At 42.5% G+C, this 21,322-nt stretch overlaps 1 protein-coding gene across 1 annotated transcript in view; it reads right to left on the bottom strand.

Moving 5' to 3' along the window:
- Positions 1-3,779: 3,779 nt before the first annotated feature.
- The window catches only part of baiap2l2a (BAR/IMD domain containing adaptor protein 2 like 2a), a 20,292-nt gene continuing 2,749 nt past the window's right edge, over positions 3,780-21,322 (bottom strand). Inside the window, exons 4-13 of the mRNA XM_084145748.1 lie at positions 10,427-10,488; positions 10,071-10,142; positions 9,725-9,805; positions 9,312-9,437; positions 8,636-8,825; positions 8,070-8,289; positions 7,581-7,646; positions 7,234-7,402; positions 6,566-6,609; positions 3,780-4,421 (exon numbers count right to left, since the gene is read on the bottom strand). Of these exons, the coding sequence (XP_084001874.1) occupies positions 4,343-4,421; positions 6,566-6,609; positions 7,234-7,402; positions 7,581-7,646; positions 8,070-8,289; positions 8,636-8,825; positions 9,312-9,437; positions 9,725-9,805; positions 10,071-10,142; positions 10,427-10,488 (1,109 nt within the window). The 3' untranslated portion in view covers positions 3,780-4,342. The remainder of the gene's footprint in view (positions 4,422-6,565; positions 6,610-7,233; positions 7,403-7,580; positions 7,647-8,069; positions 8,290-8,635; positions 8,826-9,311; positions 9,438-9,724; positions 9,806-10,070; positions 10,143-10,426; positions 10,489-21,322) is intronic.

The following is a 21,322-nucleotide window of genomic DNA, read 5'->3' as shown; positions in this document are numbered from 1 at the left end:
TTACATAGCTGAGTACACTCTAAGGCTAATTTAGGTTAAGTATCCCCATTGGTGGATTAGAATTGACAACCCTCGGGTTCTTCACTATAGTAGTAGGCCACCCTAATGCCTGCATGAGCAAACAAACACATACAAATCTTATAGAACATTTACTAAAGGCACTGGACAAAACAGCACGGTTAAGTTAGTAGCTCAAACTCACTTGTCATAACAATCTATCTACATGGCATTCCTAAGAGAAAGATTACCTCACTGTGGTTCACTGTAGTTTCGAATCAAAGTGAAGTATTGGTTTAAATTGGCATATTGTTACTGTACAAGCAAAACTAAACAAAAGTGCTACTTGAAGAACAATGCAAAAGGCTTTGATAAACACAACTACTTCTACCTGTACCTGATACCTAGAACAGCGCCGGAAGAAGATGGCTGCCGTTTTACAGCCCTCTAACCAATTGTACTATTATGTGTGTTTTTCCGCGTTATTTGTAATTTATTTTGTACATAATGTTTATGCCATCGTCTCTTATAACCAAAGAGAGCTTCTGGATATCAGGACAGCGATTACTCACCTCGCGTTGGACGAACCCTTTTTCTTCAACGAGGCGTTCGCGAAGGATATTCTACAGACTCCAGACAAGGCCCAGATCCCCGTCATTCGCGTGAGGAAGAGACGGAGATACCGTGGACGTAGGTCGGGGTGCCTTGTAAAGATCCGACGGCGAACGAGTAAACTGCCTCTCCCATCAATCCTATTAGCCAACGTTCAAGCTTTGGATAATAAAATGGACGATTTAAGATTACGGTTATCCTACCAACGGGACATTAAAAACTGTAATATCTTATGTTTCACGGAGTCGTGGCTGAATGACAACAATGACAACATTCAGCTAGCAGGCTATACGCTACATCGGCAGGACAGAACGGCAGACTCGGGTAAGACGAGGGGTGGCGGTCTCTGTATTTTTGTAAACAACAGCTGGTGCACAAAATCAAATACTAAGGAAGTCTCAAGGTTTTGCTCGCCTGAGGTAGAGTATCTTATGATAAGCTGTAGACCACACTATTTACCAAGAGAGTTTTCATCTATACTTTTCATAGCTGTCTATTTACCACCACAAACCAATGCTGGCATTAAGATTGCACTGAATGAGTTGTACAAGGCCATTAATCAACAGGAAAACGCTCATCCAGATGCAGCGCTCCTAGTAGCAGGGGACTTTAATGCAGGGAAACTTAAATCCGTTCTACCTCATTTCTACCAGCATGTTAAATGTGCAACCAGAGGGGAAAAAACTCTAGACCACCTTTACTCCACACACAGAGACGCATACAAAGCTCTCCCTCGCCCTCCATTTGGCAAATCTGACCATAACTCTATCCTCCTGATTCCTGCTTATAAGCAAAAACTGAAGCAGGAAGCACCAGTGACTCGGCTAATAAAAAAGTGGTCAGATGACGCAGATGCTAAGCTACAGGACTGTTTTGCTAGCACAGACTGGAACATGTTCAGGGATTCTTCAGACAGCATTGAGGAGTACACCACATCAGTCACTGGCTTCATCAATAAGTGCATCGATGATGTCGTCCCCACAGTGACCGTACGTACATACCCCAACCAGAAGCCATGGATTACAGGAAACATCCGCACTGAGCTAAAGGGTAGAGCTGCCGCTTTCAAGGAACGGGACTCTAACCCGGACGCTTATAAGAAATCCCGCTATGACCTCCGACGAACCATCAAACAGGCAAAGAGTCAATACAGGTCTAAGATTGAATCATACTACACTGGCTCTGACGCTCGTCGGATGTGGCAGGGCTTGAAAACTATTACAGACTACAAAGGGAAGCACAGCCGCGAGCTGCCCAGTGACACAAGCCTACCAGACGAGCTAAACCACTTCTATGCTCGCTTCGAGGCAAGCAACACTGAAGCATGCATGAGAGCACCAGCTGTTCCGGACGACTATGTGATCACGCTCTCCGTAGCCGATGTGAGTAAGACTTTTAAGCAGGTCAACATTCACAAGGCCGCAGGGCCAGACGGATTACCAGGACGTGTACTCCGAGCATGTGCTGACCAACTGGCAAGTGTCTTCACTGACATTTTCAACATGTCCCTGACTGAGTCTGTAATACCAACATGTTTCAAGCAGACCACCATAGTCCCCGTGCCCAAGAACTCTAAGATAACCTGCCTAAATGACTACCGACCCGTGGCACTGACGTCTGTAGCCATGAAGTGCTTTGAAAGACTGGTCATGGCTCACATCAACAGCATAATCCCAGAAACCCTAGACCCACTCCAATTTGCATACCGCCCCAACAGATCCACAGATGATGCAATCTCTATCGCACTCCACACTGCCCTTTCCCACCTGGACAAGAGGAACACCTACGTGAGAATGCTATTCATTGACTACAGCTCAGCATTCAACACCATAGTGCCCTCAAAGCTCATCACTAAGCTAAGGATCCTGGGACTAAACACCTCCCTCTGCAACTGGATCCTGGACTTCCTGACGGGCCGCCCCCAGGTGGTAAGGGTAGGTAACAACACATCTGCCACACTGATCCTCAACACGGGGGCCCCTCAGGGGTGCGTGCTCAGTCCCCTCCTGTACTCTCTGTTCACCCATGACTGCATGGCCAGGCACGACTCCAACACCATCATTAAGTTTGCCGACGACACAACAGTGGTAGGCCTGATCACCGACAACGATGAGACAGCCTATAGGGAGGAGGTCAGAGATCTGGCCGTGTGGTGCCAGGACAACAACCTCTCCCTCAACGTGACCAAGACAAAGGAGATGATTGTGGACTACAGGAAAAAAAAGAGGACTGAGCACGCCCCCATTCTCATCGACGGGGCTGTAGTGGAACAGGTTGAGAGCTTCAAGTTCCTTGGTGTCCACATCACCAACGAACTATCATGGTCCAAACACACCAAGACAGTCGTGAAGAGGGCACGACAAAGCCTATTCCCCCTCAGGAGACTAAAAAGATTTGGCATGGGTCCTCAGATCCTCAAAAAATTCTACAGCTGCACCATCGAGAGCATCCTGACTGGTTGCATCACCGCCTGGTATGGCAACTGCTTGGCCTCTGACCGCAAGGCACTACAGAGGGTAGTGCGTACGGCCCAGTACATCACTGGGGCAAAGCTCCCTGCCATCCAGGACCTCTATACCAGTCGGTGTCAGAGGAAGGCCCTCAAAATTGTCAAAGACTCCAGTCACCCTAGTCATAGACTGTTCTCTCTGCTACCGCACGGCAAGCGGTACCGGAGTGCCAAGTCTAGGTCCAAAAGACTTCTCAACAGCTTCTACCCCCAAGCCATAAGACTCCTGAACAGCTAATCATGGCTACCCGGACTATTTGCACTGCCCCCCCCACCCCATCCTTTTTACGCTGCTGCTACTCTGTTAAGTATTTATGCATAGTCACTTTAACTCTACCCACATGTACATATTACCTCAACTACCTCAACTAGCCGGTGCCCCCGCACATTGACTATGCAACGGTACCCCCCTGTATATATAGCCTCCCTACTGTCACTTTATTCTATTGTATATATAGCCTCCCTACTGTCACTTTATTTTTTACTTCTGCTCTTTTTTTCTCAACACTTTTTTGTTGTTGTTTTATTCTTACTTTTTTGTTTAAAATAAATGCACTGTTGGTTAAGGGCTGTAAGTAAGCATTTCACTGTAATGTCTGCACCTGTTGTATTCGGCGCATGTGACCAATAAAATTTGATTTGATTTGATTTGATTTGATATTTCCTGTACCTGACATGTATATGAAGTCACTAAATATCCCTGATTCTGAAGAAATGTGCATAAATGAGCGCCCACAAAGATTTGTCTCACTAATGAAATAAAAATGATTAATGCACTTGCCAGGTCAATCAGTGTACCAAGCATCTGTTTCTGGCATCTTACATTGCCCCCTGAACTTCTTTTATCACTGTAGTCATCCGATAAACTCCATAATATATTTAAATAACTGTACAAGATTGGTATTAGGGGGTGCTTATGGAAAGTTTGGGGCAGTTTTAAGACAGTTTTCAACAGTTTGGGAAGATTTTGGTCAGTTTTAGGGCATCAACCCTAAAACCCCCGCTGCATGGTAGTGGACACGTTTTAGTCTGACTACATTTCAGACACCTGCCAGATCTCACAACGCCTGGATAGGTATTTATTTAACAGATCAGTGAATCATATGATATAGCAGTCGACTGCACAGTCGATAAAGTGGCATGAAGCCATTTGTTGATGCAGTGCAACAACTGAAATGTAGTCGACCTGGAACGTGCCCAGTACCTCCCAAGGGCGTGACCTCTTCACCGACGGAGCCGTGGAGCAGATCTGTCATCGGTGGACGTGGGCTTCAGCTTGACAGTGGCGAAAGGGTTAGTGCCCCTATACAACAAAGACAGAGTGAGAGAACAGAGATATGTAAGGCCACCGAAACTCACACGTAGTTTATTGACTAACATTAACAGTCCAGAACAATGATTTCCCATGAAATAATCAAGTTGTTGTTTATTTGGATGAACACAGTGCAAAGCAGCACTTACCCAACGCACACCGGCGCCTCTCCAAAACTAACTGACCCAGCATTCCCCAGCATCATCACATACAGCAACTCATTTGCATAACATTGTGTGATAGGCTGAGAGACATTCGAACGTGTACACACATTACAATATCACCAACAAGCTCTCACAGTCTCACTTATTTCAAAGTTGCTCCAAATGTTTTTGACACCCTGGGTTGACTCCTGCTGCTCTGAATCGTTCCATTTCTCCAAACGTCAAAATTCGAAGTTTAGGGATAAGTTTAGGCACTCATTAAAATGGTTAAGGTAAGGGTTAAGGTTTGGGATGGGGTTAAAACATTAAATTTAGGCACTCATTCCGAATGGTTAAAGGGGCAATCAATCCATTTTTTGACTTATAAATTCATGATATATACCCATTGATTCTTGAAGAATATAACTTAGAAATGCCTCATGAGCTTAGTTCAACTGTCGTACCTCAATATAACTTAAACTATAAGCTTATTTTGCTTCAACATTTGTAAACAAAGAAAATGTTAACATGGTTAAAACTATAATTTTTATATCATGGATGACCAGTCTTTGCATCCATAGTCTGTCTATGAATTCGAGAGTGATTACATTTCTCCAGCCCCATCCCTCAACTTTTTACCGAACCAGGCAGGGAGGCTGCTTTGTTATTATTTCTACTGCTGATTGCCGCTTTAAAACCTCTTAAGGATCCTTTTTTTCAATTTTCGCCTAAAATGTCAACTCTTAACTACCTGTAGCTCAGGACCTGAATCAAGGATATGCATATTCTTGATACCATTTGAATGGAAACACTTTGAAGTTTGTGGAAATGTGAAATTAATGTAGGAGAATATAACACATTAGATCTGGTAAAAAATAATACAAACAAAAAAACATGCTTTTTTTATCATCTTTGAAATGCAAGAGAAAGGCCACAATATAATATTGCAGTTTAGGTGCAATTTAGATTTTGGCCAATAGATGGCAGCTGTGTGTGTGCAAAGTTTCAGATTGATCCAGTGAAGCGTTGCAATACTGGACTATTGCAAGTCTGCCCAAATGTGCCGAATTGGTCAATTGATACATTTTCAAGTACATAACTATAGAGAACATACAAAAATGATATGGTAATACAAAATGTAAGTTTACACACTCCCAGGAATGTCATACATGATGGATCATTAGCTTATACACTAACTTTCATACATCTAGATGGCCAGGCGGGGTGTGTGTGGAGCCAGAGACAGCAGGGGTTCAAACTGTAGAACCCAGTTCCTACATTTTAATATAAAAATAGATTTTATCAAACAAAACTATGCTACATTTTATCTCTGGGACCCTTAGGATGACAAATCAGAGCAAGATTATTGAATGTAAGCACATTATTTACCTTCAGAGGTGAATGTATCAAACCAGTTGCCGTGATAAGTTTTTTATTGTTGTGCACTCTCCTCAAACATTAGCATGGTCTTTTTTCACTGTAATAGCTACTGTAAATTGGGCAGTGCAGTTAGATTTACAAGAATTTAACCTTTCTGCCCATATAAGACATGTCCATGTCCTGGAAAGTTTGCTGTTACTTACAACAGTCATGCTAATCACATTAGCGTACGTTAGCTCAACCGTCCCGTATACGGGACACCGATCCCGTAGAGGTTAAGATAAGGGTTAAGGTTTGTGATAAGTTATATATGTGTTTTTAAACAGTGACGACAACTGGGATCGAACACACAACCTTCTGATCCAGAATCATGGGATTACACCCAGCCACCATACCCGTCCACAACGCCCTAGCAAAACCCAAGCCTACTTGATGGTAATAGTGTTCACTGTTGCCCCTAGTGGCCGGTTTTGAAGGCATTTCCCGATGTCCTCGGGACATGGATAAACATCTAATTTAGACGTCCATCTTGAACGATCTCCCTAGATATCACTATTTAGTAATGAATAAACACAGATAGGACTGATGAGAACTGCAATTGTTGTTCCTTACTTTGGGAAGAGGTTTGGCATAGGTCCACCATGGCGCTCTCCTCTCTGGAGGGGAAGGAATGAACACAACTTTAAAGGTGTCTATTCCAACCCATGCAAACATTTTTTACATATAGAGCTGAAACCCAGTGAGGGGGGCAGAGCATCTATGGGTGTGCAATCCACACCATGCAAAGATCCAACACCATGCAAACACACACACAAATACACACACACTCACACACTCCTCACCCCCCTACACTGTCAGCAGCTGGAGCTTCCCCCCTGCATCCACCAGAAGGAGGGCTGTGGCGTCATAGAGAACAGCACATTGCCACAGTGCCCCTGCTGGCCGGAGGACAAACATGCAGCAGATTTTTAATACTAACTTCTCTATTTGAAGCTTTCATTAAACCTTTTCAGCTTTAACTCCATTCTAACGAGCTTTTACTATAACTAGCTTTTCATTACTTGATATGCCTCACCAAAAACCTGAATAGGAATGACTTTCACTCAGAAACTTTCCTCAGAGTATCATGTTAACAATAACAAACCAACATTGATTTTTTAGAAACACCAAGTTAGTGTAGTACAGCAGGCTCATCATAGAGTAAACACTGTAAACACTAGACTTTAAGACCTTCATGGCCAACATCGATCCTCAGTGATCATTCACCCAGGCAGCGCTACCTTGTTGTCAGAGTGAGACTCCGCCCTTCTCTCCATGCTGGGTGTGATTGGACGCATCTCTGTCTGTCTATTGGGTGGAGGCGGGGGCGGGGGCGGGTGTCTGCCGTGGTTGCTGCCTCCTGATTGGTCCAGCAGGTTGTCCATACTGTGGAAACTCCTAAGAGTGGAGCTAGTGAAGGGTCAAAGGTCACCAAAAGTCAAAACAGCATTAGCATTAGCAACTCATTAGCTATTTTTAGAATATAAAACACGATAGACATAGCTCACTAGCAATGTTTCATAATTCGCTAATAATTTCCCTGTTGGGTGAAGTGTCCCTTTAAGAGACAGTGGAGCTAGTGGATTACCTGGAGCCAGTTGATCTAGGGGCCTCCTCCAGTGACCCCACAAAGGCAGCTGGGAACCAGCCCTGACTGTGGGGGGAAGCAGAGAAGAGATACATTTCTATGAAGGATAGAGAGCTATGGCATGCTAGCATTCAGCACATGTCATAAGCAAGTAAGCAACAAATATATATATTAAAATGGTATTTTAAATGTTCTGATACATATCCCAAAGACTACAGTATCTAGTGGAGTATCTCTCGAATGGCTTGAAGTTTTCTTTATACAATGTTGTTCTGTGAGGGCAGCTCTGCCTCTCTCTCTCTCTCTCTCTCTCTCTCTCTCTCTCTCTCTCTCTCTCTCTCTCTCTCTCTCTCTCTCTCTCTCTCTCTCTCTCTCTCTCTCTCTCTCTCTCTCTCTCTCTCTCTCTCTCTCTCTCTCTCTCTCTCTCTCTCTCTCTCTCTCTCTCTCTCTCTCTCTCTCTCTCTCTCTCTCTCTCTCTCTCTCTCTCACCGTGAGCTGTTCTCAGCCCGGCCGTAGAACCAGCCGTTACGGGGCTCCTGCACCAGCACGCTCACCACCTCCCCCCGGGAGAAGGGCAGCAGGGTGGGGCTGTTGGAGTTAGCGGGGTGGGACACCAGAGCTCTCATAAGTCTCCCTCCTCCACCTCCACCCAGACCTAGGGACTCCCCAAATGAACTGGACCGGGAACGGATGTTCTGGGGTGAGGGGGCTGGAGGGGAGATGGAGGGGGACGGGGGATGGGGGGGTGAAGGGTGAGAGGGGAGGGATGAAAGAGAAGGAGAGGATGTGTGAACATCAGACGGCCAGGAGGGCAGGTCATAAGAGAGGAAAGACATCTGAACACCATGGGTATGGTATGTGCATGGTCTAGTATTTATTTATGGTATGGTCATAGAGCTAGACATAGGACTCCAGATGGATATAACCTGTTTTAGCATGGACATTGCTATTGATGGCTTCCACCAAAGTAGTCAACTGCGCACGAAGATGGGTCATCTATCTAACTCTATAGGTATGGTATACTGTAGTGTAGATATCCAGTATCATGCCCCCACCTCTGGAGGGCACTCTTCCCAGAGGCTGCTCCTCTTTGCCTGACCATTGGCTCCCCCTGTCCTCCTCCCTCATTCTGTACGTGTTGTCCTGGCCCAGGCGAGAGGGATTCCGGGATCCAGGTCCTCTGGTGGCGTTGACCTGGTCCCTCCATCCATCAGCTATCTGCTGAAGGCCTCCCCCTGCCCCTGTCTGGCCCATCGAAAACACACACACACACACACATTACATTCCTTTCATTCACCTTGTTCATTCATTGGCTTTAATCTACTCACTTTCTTCTCTCTTATTTGGGTGACTCTCTTTCCAAATAAAAACTGAAAGCAACAAACTAGGAGGAGCGTCTACTTATTAATTCCCTTCAAATCCACAAACTGGAGATAACATGGAAAGGCCAGGAGCAGGTTGTCATATTGGAAACCAGCCAGGTTCTTCTATGATGAATGTGGTTTATGACAGTATTGGAGAGGGTGTTCCTCTGTAGCTCAGTTGGTAGAGCATGGCAGTTGCAATGCCAGGATAGTGGGTTTGATTGCCGGGATCATCCGTACGTAAAATGTATGCATGCCTGACTGTAAGTCGGTTTGGATAAAAGCGTCTGCTAAATGGCATATATTATTGTGTGTGTCTGTACTATGACTAAATGAGACTGTAGTACAATGAACTAAGCTACACTACCTTGTTCATGAGATAAATGAGGGACTGAGTGAGACCACAGTGTTTCTCAGCCAGGAAACGGTATCTCCTCTCTTCCTCCATCAGAGCCTCGCGCTGACTCTCCCTCAGGAAGTGAATGTACTCATCCTGTGGGCGCACACACAAAAGCAATGTGTAAATATATAACTTTTTTTTGTTTTACTCATACTCTTTCTCTGACACACACACACACACACACACACACACACACACACACACACACACACACACACACACACACACACACACACACACACACACACACACACACACACACACTGTGTAAATATATAACTAACAAAACCATCATACTTTACAGAAATGTAAAGGGGCACTCTTAATCTTTCTTTTTTATTTATTTGACTCTTTATCTGACACACACACAGAGGACTGACCTGGTGAGGCCCTCTCCTCAGCTGCCTCTCCAAAGATGTGGCCTGGCTCCGTATCTCCATCTCATATCGCCTCCTGCTGACCTGGAGGACACATTACACCAATGCCAGATTTACACTGAGCGCGTAAAAATATCATTAAGGACCAGTATTAAACACGAATAGTCCAGGAGTAAATAACACTGTTTGATCCTCACACAAAGCATCAAACTTTCTGCCCACTACTTCTCTTCTCCCTTCTGGTTTTGTCTGTGCGCCAGTCCATGCTCTTCACTACACTACTTCTGTACTGTCAACACAAGGGGGTACAGTATGTGAAAGGGGTATGTGAAGGAGAGTGGCTACTCACTGCTATGTAGTCCTTATCCAGTTTGACATTGTTGTCCATCTCCTGCAGCACCTCAGTGTGGAACCAGCGGAACTAGAGCAACACAGAGAATGGTTATTATGATCGCAGTAGTTGAAACACCATTGGTAAACCAAACAATCACATCTCAAACTGATAGATTATAGAATCAACTGTGTTGTCACACCATCTAGTAAAATATACAGTACAATATCTTAATAAGTTGTTGTTTTGAGAGGTGTATAACTACAACCCAGGTACAATACACTCTTAATTCTTCGTTTTGAATTCTAATACAGTAAAAGGACTAGTGCAGTGCAACTGTTCTGCTGTTTGATGAGGAGGGTAAAGTAACCTACTATTCCTTCCAGTTCAGTGGTGAGTCGCCTCTGGTTCTCTGAAATCTGAATCAGGACATCTCCTGTGAGCCACAATGAGAAATTATTATCATAGGCAGACATTAAGAAACACACACACACACCCTCAACACACACACACATGCACGTGCGTGCATGCGCGCGAGCGCACACATCCCAAAAAGAGAGACACACAATGTCAGAACACACACATGCTCCCATTATTACTTCAAATGTTTATGTGGTACTGACTCAAAACTAAATGAGAAGTCACATCAACTCTATTTTTTTAAAGTTATGATAACAAATAAACTTTTCCCCAGCATGCTCTACTGCAAGTACATTTTGGGGAATTGTTTTTAAGATGTGTTTTTGCATGTACATTGAGTGATTGGTCAATTGATCTTATGCTACACAAAGATAAATAACATACATTTTTCAACTGTTAGATATCCTAACTCTGGCTGGATTCCAATATGAATCAAACATCACTTTGCAAACCAGCATAAAGTGACTTGCAAGTAGGGTTGCAAAATTCGGGTACATTTCCCTGGTTTTCCAGAAATCCCTGTTGGAAGATTCCTGGAAATCCTTTAGCTAGGATTTTTGAAAATCTGGGAATTTTGGGAAGGCTACTGGAACTTTGCAACCCTATTTGCAGGCCTGATGTGGCCTGTAAACCATGAGTTTCAGGCCACTGTATTAGGGTAAAGATAGGCCTCAAAATAAGGCCTTATGAGATATGTAATGTATTTTCTTTGTTATAATGATAACATTGTCCTATTAATTTACTTGGTGAAGACCAAAGGACTGAATATGAACAAATTCAACAACTGTGTTTCTTTTGTAAAATAAAATACTGTAAAAATAACTTTCTTACAGTTTAAAGTACTGTACTGTGTTTCATTGCTTTGACATTAGAATAATTTACAGGAAGCTGGCATCAAGTTAGTGTCAATATCTCAGTATTGGCACTATTCAGATATGGTCAGAGATTGTAATTACAATTATTTTGAAGACCTGTGTATCCTTAAATGCCCAGACCACTAAAAATCCACTTTTTCAAACTGAAAGACAATGGCCAGATCTTACCCAATATGTTGCACATCAACTTAAGCCAATAAGTTGTAGTATAATATATTTTGGCTTGAAGTGACAAATCCAAACTTACCACTTTGCGCAAATATGTGTGAATGCCGTATCTTTTCCTATGACACAGTATGACATACAAATTATTTTAAACCTATGTTTCATTTCAGGGCTGGGATTTATTGGAATGTTACCACCACACCAGCATAGCATTGTTTATTAATCAGAAACAGCTGCAAAGTATTTCCTAATCTTGACTGAGATGAGCCAAATAGCCTGATCAGAGATATCCGGGATCCTTGGGACGTCCCTACCCAAAACCCTAACCTTAACACTTTTTTGGTTACTACATGATTCCATATGTGTTATTTCATAGTTTTGATGTCTTCCCTATTATTCTACAATGTAGAAAATTGTAAAAGTAAAGAAAAACCCTTGAATGAGTAGGTGTGTCCAAACTTTTGACTGGAACTGTATATATACTGAACAAAAATATAAATGCAACATGCAACAATTTCAAAGATTTTACTGAGTTACAGTTCATAGAAGGAAATCATCCAATTGAAATAAATTCCTTATGCCCTAATCTATGGATTTCACGACTGGGCAGGGGCGCAGCCATGGGTGAGCCTGGAAGGGCATAGGCCCACCCACTGGGGAGCAAGGCCCAGCCAATCAGAATGAGTTTTTCCCCACAAAAGGGCTTCATTACAGACAGAAATACTCCTCTGGGATTTTTTATTTCAGCTCATGAAACATGGGACCAACACTTTACATGTTGAGTTTATATTTTTGTTCAGTATATGTGACTCGTTTCAGGAAACTAGGCGTATGTCGCGCGTCACTACTTCACAGGAGAGACATTTGAATGTAAACTTTTTTTTTTTATCGAAATTCGTTTTTTAGCAGAAATGCCTTCTGAAACATGTGAACTTTTATTTACCTTAATAACACACTTGCATGCCATCTGTAAATACGAATACAATTGTTAAATTACGAGCCTAGTTGGTTTAGCCACAGAAAAAGACAGCAACCTTCCCGCTAGCCATGATTGGCTGAGATAATGAGTGAGCTGGATATGCCGAGAGATGAGTTCGGATTGGTCTGCCATGTAGCACGCTTCTGTCTATTTGAGCTGGTCAGTATGGGTAGGTAATCCTGTCTAACGCGGCTTTAAGGAAAATATATTGCATAGTAGAAACGCATAAGTGTTGCTCTCCAAATTCTGGAGGACCGAGTTTTGAAATCAGTGGAATTAGAGTATAATAGCTAAGGAAATGTTATACAATTGTATAATTTATATAATTGTAAATATAGGGTCTAATATAGAATCCAAAAACATTTAAAAGAAAAAGTACCACATTAAGAAAAAAAATGTAGGCCTTGATATTCACATTATTATTACATTCTAAAATCTCTCTGTACTTTGCTCCGTTCATCTTTCTCTCGATCCTGACTAGTCTCCCAGTCCCTGCCGCTGAAAAACACCCCCACAGCATGATGCTGCCACCACCATGCTTCACCGTAGGGATGGTGCCAGTTTTCCTCTGGACGTGACGCTTGGCATTCAGGCCAAAGAGTTGAATCTTGGTTTCATCAGACCAGAGAATCTTGTTTCTCATGGTCTAAGAGTCTTTAGGTGCCTTTTGGCAAACTCCAGGTGGGCTGTCATGTGCCTTTTACAGAGTAGTGGCATCCGTCTGGCCACTCTACCATAAAGGCCTGATTGGTGGAGTGCAACAGAGATGGTTGTCCTTCTGGAAGGTTCTCCCCTCTCCACAGAGGAACTCTAGAGCTCTGTCAGAGTGACCATCGGGTTCTTGGTCACCTCCCTGACCAAGGCCCTTCTCCCCCGATTGCTCAGTTTGGCCGAGCGGCCAGCTCTAGGAAGAGTATTGGTGGTTCCAAACTTCTTCCATTTAAGAATGATGGAGGGCACTGTGTTCTTGGAGACCTTCGATGCTGCAGAAATGTTTTGGTACACTTCCCCCAATCTGTGCCTCGACACAATCCTGTCTCGGAGGTCTACGAACAATTCCTTCAACCTCATAGCTTGGTTTTTGCTCTGACATGCACTGTCAACTGTTGGACCTTATATAGACAGGTGTGTGCCTTTCCAAATCATGTCCAATTAAATTTAATTTACCACAGGTGGATTCCAATCAAGTTGTAGAAACATCTCAAGGATGATCAATGAAAACAGGATGCACCTGAGCTCAATTTCGAGTCTCATAGCAAAGGCTCTGAATACTTAAGTAAATATGGTATTTCTGTTTTTTATTTTGTATTTATTTGCAAACATTTCTGATAACCTTTTTTTGCTTTGTCATTATTGGGTATTGTGTGTAGATTGCTGAGGATTTTTATTTATTTAATCCATTTTAGAATAAGTCTGTAACGTAACAAAATGTGGAAAACGTCAAGGGGTCTGAACACTTTCCGAAGGCACTGTATTCACTTTTAGTCCTCTAAGTACACATGTCAAACTGCATCATTTCTGTTTGTTTGTTTCAAACCATTTTGAAATGTTTATCCCAATGTCACACATTGGGCCATTATTTATAGAAAGACCCATATACTGTATACAGTGCCTTCAGAAAGTATTAACACCCCTTTACTTTTTCCACATTGTGTTACAGCCTGAATTTAAAATGGATTAAATTGAGATTTTGTGTCACTGATCTACACCCCATAATATCAAAGTGGGATTTTGTTTGTAGAACATTTTAGAAATTAATACAAAAATGTAAAGCTGAAATGTCTTGAGTCAATAAGTATTCAACCCCTTTGTTATGAGAAGCCTAAATAAATTCACGAGTAAAAATGTGCTTAACAAATCGCACAATAAGTTGCATGGACTCATTCTTTGTTAAATAATAGTAGTTAACATTATTTTTGAATGACTACTCCATCTCTGTACCCCTCTCATACAATTATCTGTAAGCCCCTCAATTCCAGTAGTGAATTTCAAGCACAGATTCAACTACAAAGACCAGGGGGGGGGGTTTCAATGCCTCACAAAGAAGGGCACCGATTGGTATATATGTAAAAATAAAAAACCAGACGCTGAATATCCCTTTGAGCATATTAATTAGGCTTTGGATGTTGTATCAATACACCCAGTCACTACAAAGAAACAAGCGTCCTTCCTAAATCATTTGCCGGAGAGGAAGGAATCTGCTCAGGGATTTCACAATGATGCCAATGGTGATTTGAAAACAGTTACAGAGTTTAACAACATTGTAGTTACTCCACAATACTAACCTAAATGACAGAGTGAAAAGAAGAAAGCCTGTACAGAATACCAATATTACAAAACATGCATCCTGTTTGCAACAAGGCACTTAAGCAATACTGCAAGAAATGTGGCAAAGAAATGAACTATTTGTCCAGAAAACAAAGCGTTATGTTATGGGCAAATCCAACACAACACATCCCTGAGTACCACTCTTCATATTTTCAAGTATGGTGGTGGCTGCATCATGTTATGGGTATGTTTGTCATTGCCAAGGACTATGGATTTTTTTTAGGATAAAAATAAATGGAATAGAGCTAAGCACAGGCAAAATCTTAGAGGAAAACCTGGTTCAGTGTGCTTTCCACCAGACACTGGGAGACGAATTCACCTTTCAGCAGGACAATAACCTGAAACACAAGGCCAAATCTACACTGGAGTCGCTTAACAAGGCGACATTGAATGTTCCTGAGTGGCCTAGTTTCAGTTCTTACTTAAATCCGCTTGAAAATCTATGGCAAGACTTGAAAATGGCTGTCTAGCAATGATCAACAATTAACTTGACAGCTTGAAGAATGTTAAAAAGAATAACGGGCAAATATTGTACAATCCAGGTGTGCAAAGCTCTTAAGAGACTTACCCCCAAAAGACTCACAGTCTTCTACTATGGTGGTTCTACACAATATTGACACAGGGGCATGAATACTTATGTAAATTAGATATTTCTGTATTTTATTTTCAATACATTTGCAAAATATATAAAAACATGTTTTCACTTTGTCATTATGGGGTACTGTGTGTAGATGGGTGAGAAAAAACATACATTTAATCAATTTTGAATTCAGGCTGTAACACAACAAAATGTGGAATAAGTCAAGGGGTATGAATGCTTTCTGAAGGCACTGTATACATATATACAGTGGGGGAAAAAAGTATTTAGTCAGCCACAAATTGTGCAAGTTCTCCCACTTAAAAAGATGAGAGAGGCCTGTAATTTTCATCATAGGTACACGTCAACTATGACAGACTAAATGAGAAAAAAAATCCAGAAAATCACATTGTAGGATTTTTAATGAATTTATTTGCAAATTATGGTGGAAAATAAGTATTTGGTCAATAACAAAAGTTTCTCAATACTTTGTTATATACCCTTTGTTGGCAATGACACAGGTCAAACGTTTTCTGTAAGTCTTCACAAGGTTTTCACACACTGTTGCTGGTATTTTGGCCCATTCCTCCATGCAGATCTCCTCTAGAGCAGTGATGTTTTGGGGCTGTTGCTGGGCAACACAGACTTTCAACTCCCTCCAAAGATTTTCTATGGGGTTGAGATCTGGAGACTGGCTAGGCCACTCCAGGACCTTGAAATGCTTCTTACGAAGCCACTCCTTCGTTGCCCGGGCGGTGTGTTTGGGATCATTGTCATGCTGAAAGACCCAGCCACGTTTCATCTTCAATGCCCTTGCTGATGGAAGGAGGTTTTCACTCAAAATCTCACGATACATGGCCCCATTCATTCTTTCCTTTACACGGATCAGTCGTCCTGGTCCCTTTGCAGAAAAACAGCCCCAAAGCATGATGTTTACACCCCCATGCTTCACAGTAGGTATGGTGTTCTTTGGATGCAACTCAGCATTCTTTGTCCTCCAAACACGACGAGTTGAGTTTTTACCAAAAAGTTCTATTTTGGTTTCATCTGACCATATGACATTCTCCCAATCCTCTTCTGGATCATCCAAATGCACTCTAGCAAACTTCAGACGGGCCTGGACTGGCTTAAGCAGAGGGACACGTCTGGCACTGCAGGATTTGAGTCCCTGGCGGCGTAGTGTGTTACTGATGGTAGGCTTTGTTACTTTGGTCCCAGCTCTCTGCAGGTCATTCACTAGGTGGTTCTGGGATTTTTGCTCACCGTTCTTGTGATCATTTTGACCCCACGGGGTGAGATCTTGCGTGGAGCCCCAGATCGAGGGAGATTATCAGTGGTCTTGTATGTCTTCCATTTCCTAATAATTGCTCCCACAGTTGATTTCTTCAAACCAAGCTGCTTACCTATTGCAGATTCAGTCTTCCCAGCCTGGTGCAGGTCTACAATTTTGTTTCTGGTTTCCTTTGACAGCTCTTTGGTCTTGGCCATAGTGGAGTTTGGAGTGTGACTGTTTGAGGTTGTGGACAGGTGTCTTTTATACTGATAACAAGTTCAAACAGGTGCCATTAATACAGGTAACGAGTGGAGGACAGAGGAGCCTCTTAAAGAAGAAGTTACAGGTCTGTGAGAGCCAGAAATCTTGCTTGTTTGTAGGTGACCAAATACTTATTTTCCACCATAATTTGCAAATAAATTCATAAAAAATCCTACAATGTGATTTTCTGGATTTTTTTTCTCAATTTGTCTGTCATAGTTGACGTGTACCTATGATGAAAATTACAGGCCTCTCTCATCTTTTTAAGTGGGAGAACTTGCACAATTGGTGGCTGACTAAATATTTTTTGTTCCCCACTGTATATATATATATATATAAACTCAGCAAAAAGAGAAACGTCCCTTTTTCAGGACCCTGTCTTTCAAAGATAATTCGAAAAAATCCAAATAACGTCACAGATCTTCATTGTAAAGGGTTTAAACACTGTTTCCCATGCTTGTTCAATGAACCATAAACAATTCATGAACATGCACCTGTGGAACGGTCGTTAAGACACTAACAGCTTACAGACGGTAGGCAATTAAGGTCACAGTTATGAAAACTTAGGACACTAAAGAGGCCTTTCTACTGACTCTGAAAAACACCAAAAGAAAGATGCCCAGGGTCCCTACTCATCTGCGTGAACGTGCTTTAGGCATGCTGCAAGGAGGCATGAGGACTGCAGATGTGACCAAGGCAATAAATTGCAATGTCCGAGACACCTAAGACAGCGCTACAGGGAGACAGGACGGACAGCTGATCGTCCTCGTAGTGGCAGACCACGTGTAACAACACCTGCACATAATCAGTACATCTGAACATCACACCTGTGGGAAGGTACAGGATGGCAACAACAACTGCCCGAGTTACACCAGGAATGCACAATCAGTGCTCAGACTGTCCGCAATAGGCTGAGAGAGGCTGGACTGAGGGCTTATAGGCCTGTTGTAAGGCAGGTCCTCACCAGACATCACCGGCAACAATGTCGCCTATGGGCACAAACCCACCATTGCTGGACCAGGCAGGACTGGCAAAAAGTGCTCTTCACTGACGAGTTGTGGTTTTGTCTCACCAGGGATGATGGCCGGATTCGCGTTTATCGTCGAAGGAATGAGCGTTACACCGAGGCCTGTACTCTGGAGCAGGATTGATTTGGAGGTGGACGGTCCGTCATGGTCTGGGGCGATGTGTCACAGCATCATCGGACTGAGCTTGTTGTCATTGCAGGCAATCTCAACGTTGTGCGTTACAGGGAAGACATCTTCCTCCGTCATGTGGTACCCTTCCTGCAGGCTCATCCTGACATGACCCTCCAGCAAGACAATGCCACCAGACATACTGCTCGTTCTGTGCGTGATTTACTGCCAGCGAAGAGCCCGGAAAATAAACACAGTTGACTGTGAGAGGATGTTTCTTTTTTTGCTGAGCTTATATATATATATATATATATATATATATATATATATATATATATACACTATATATATATATATATATATATATACAGTATCTCACAAAAGTGAGTATACCCCTCACATTTTTGTAAACATTTGAGTATATCTTTTCATGTGACAACACTGAAGAAATGACACTTTGCTACATTGTAAAGTAGTGAGTGTACAGCTTGTATAACAGTGTAAATTTGCTGTCCCCTCAAAATAACACAACACACAGCCATTAATGTCTAAACCGCTGGCAACAAAAGTGAGTACACCCCTAAGTGAAAATGTCCAAATTGGGCCCAATTAGCAATTTTCCCTCCCCGGTGTCATGTTACTCGTTAGTGTTACAAGGTCTCAGGTGTGAATGGGGAGCAGGTGTGTTAAATTGAAAATGTCCAAATTGGGCCCAAAGTGTCAATATTTTGTGTGGCCACCATCATTTTCCAGCACTGCCTTAACCCTCTTGGGCATGGAGTTCACCAGAGCTTCACAGGTTGCCACTGGAGTCCTCTTCCACTTCTCCATGACGACATCACGGAGCTGGGGGTTTGTTAGAGACCTTGCACTCCTCCACCTTCCGTTTGAGGATGCCCCACAGATGCTCAATAGGGTTAGGTCTGGAGACATGCTTGGCCAGTCCATCACCTTTACCCTCAGCTTCTTTAGCAAGGCAGTGGTCGTCTTGGAGGTGTGTTTGGGGTCGTTATCATGTTGGAATACTGCCCTGCGGCCCAGTCTCCGAAGGGAGGGGATCATGCTCTGCTTCGGTATGTCACAGTACATGTTGGCATTCATGGTTCCCTCAATTAACTGTAGCTCCCCAGTGCCGGCAGCACTCATGCAGCCCCAGACCATGACACTCCCACCACCATACTTGACTGTAGGCAAGACACACTTGTCTTTGTACTCCTCACCTGGTTGCCGGCACACACGCTTGACACCATCTGAACCAAATAAGTTTATCTTGGTCTCATCACCGCTGGACATGATTCCAGTAATCCATGTCCTTAGTCTGCTTGTCTTCAGCAAACTGTTTGCGGGCTTTCTTGTGCATCATTTTTAGAAGAGGCTTCCTTCTGGGACGACAGCCATGCAGACCAATTTGATGCAGTGTGCGGCGTATGGTCTGAGCACTGACAGGCTGACCCACCACCCCTTCAACCTCTGCAGCAACGCTGGCAGCACTCATACGTCTATTTCCCAAAGACAACCTCTGGATATGACGCTGAGCACGTGCACTCAACTTCTTTGGTCGACCATGGCGAGGCCTGTTCTGAGTGGAACCTGTCCTGTTAAACCGCTGTATGGTCTTGGCCACCATACTGCAGCTCAGTTTCAGGGTCTTGGCAATCTTCTTATAGCCCAGGCCATCTTTATGTAGAGCAACAATTCTTTTTTTCAGATCCTCAGAGAGTTCTTTGCCATGAGGTGCCATGTTGAACTTCCAGTGACCAGTATGAGGGAGTGTGAGAGCGATGACACCCAATTTAACACACCTGCTCCCCATTCACACCTGAGACCTTGTAACACTAACGAGTCACATGACACCGGGGAGGGAAAATGGCTAATTGGGCCCAATTTGGACAATTTCACTTAGGGGTGTACTCAAATTTACACTTTTATACAAGCTGTACACTCACTACTTTACATTGTAGCAAAGTGTCATTTCTTCAGTGTTGTCACATGAAAAGATATACTCAAATATTTACAAAAATGTGAGGGGTGTATATGTATATACAGTACTCACTTTTGTGTGATACTGTATATATATATATATATATATATATATATATATATATATATATATAGCTATATATATATATATATATATATATATATATAGCTATATATAGATATAGATATATCTGACCATTTTATAAATGGTATAATTGCGTGATATGATAACATTTTGCAAACCCGCTCCCCCCTGTCGCACCAAGATGGTTTTGAGGACTAAAGTTTTGCTTCACTACATGCTCCACTGCTTTGATTGGTGTAACGTTAGCTAGAAACCACAAGTGTCTATCCAGAATTATCCCCTATCTTATAGTTACATGTCATTTGCGGTGTGCATGATCATGAGAAAAGTCATTGTACCTATCATTTGACTTCCTCTGTGAGAACCATGAGCACGGGCTGACTTGGCTTTATTGTACCGCAGCCGAAGCCTGCCAACAGCCTACCTACCAAAAGTTGCACCGTGTCCGTTACAATGTAGAAAAATGCATATCAGCTATCTTTCAATAGTTATCCATATTATTAATATTCTTCATAATTTCATAATAAATAAACATGATTAAAAAAGACACACTGAAAATCCAGTGTTTCTATGTCAAACCGTTTTGTTATATTTCAGTCTTCCTTGATGTATATAAAGTGTAATATTGGGATGCAAACTCAAAATTGAATACATTTCAACTCTATATCTGACATAGTACAGGTGTCTTCTTTTCTTAAGCCCATAACCGTGTGTGAGGTGTACACTTTTGTTTCAAAGTAGATTTGAAGGTTAGCAAGATAGATAGCTAGCCAATAGCTAGATAAGGTTATTTGTTGATTTGTTGATGTTTATCAACTCCACGTTGCTGCCAGTAAGTTACTGTATATTTTACAGGAAATGTTTTACAATGTGGGAGAAGTCCAATCAGTAAATTCTCAACTAGACTGAGTCAGTTTGTTATGCTGGTTTCCATAGCCAACCTTACATTCAGATGTAGGATCTTAATTTGAGCCAGTTTTCTACAGCAGGAAAAGAATCCTGCAGCAACAGGAAATGTGAATTATTATGTATAATTAATGGACTTTTCTGTAGGGGGTGATACATTTTCGTAAGGTAAAATCATGTCTGAAATTTCTAAGTGGAAATTACAAACTTCAGAAGCCTTTTTAAACCTCAAATACGTACAAGTTTTACATTTCCTGCATTGCAGGAAAGTTCTCCTGTAACAGG

This window comes from Coregonus lavaretus (assembly GCF_964263955.1).
Source record: "Coregonus lavaretus genome assembly, chromosome: 28".
Taxonomy (NCBI): domain Eukaryota; kingdom Metazoa; phylum Chordata; class Actinopteri; order Salmoniformes; family Salmonidae; genus Coregonus; species Coregonus lavaretus.
This window is presented reverse-complemented; position numbering and strand designations above follow the sequence as displayed.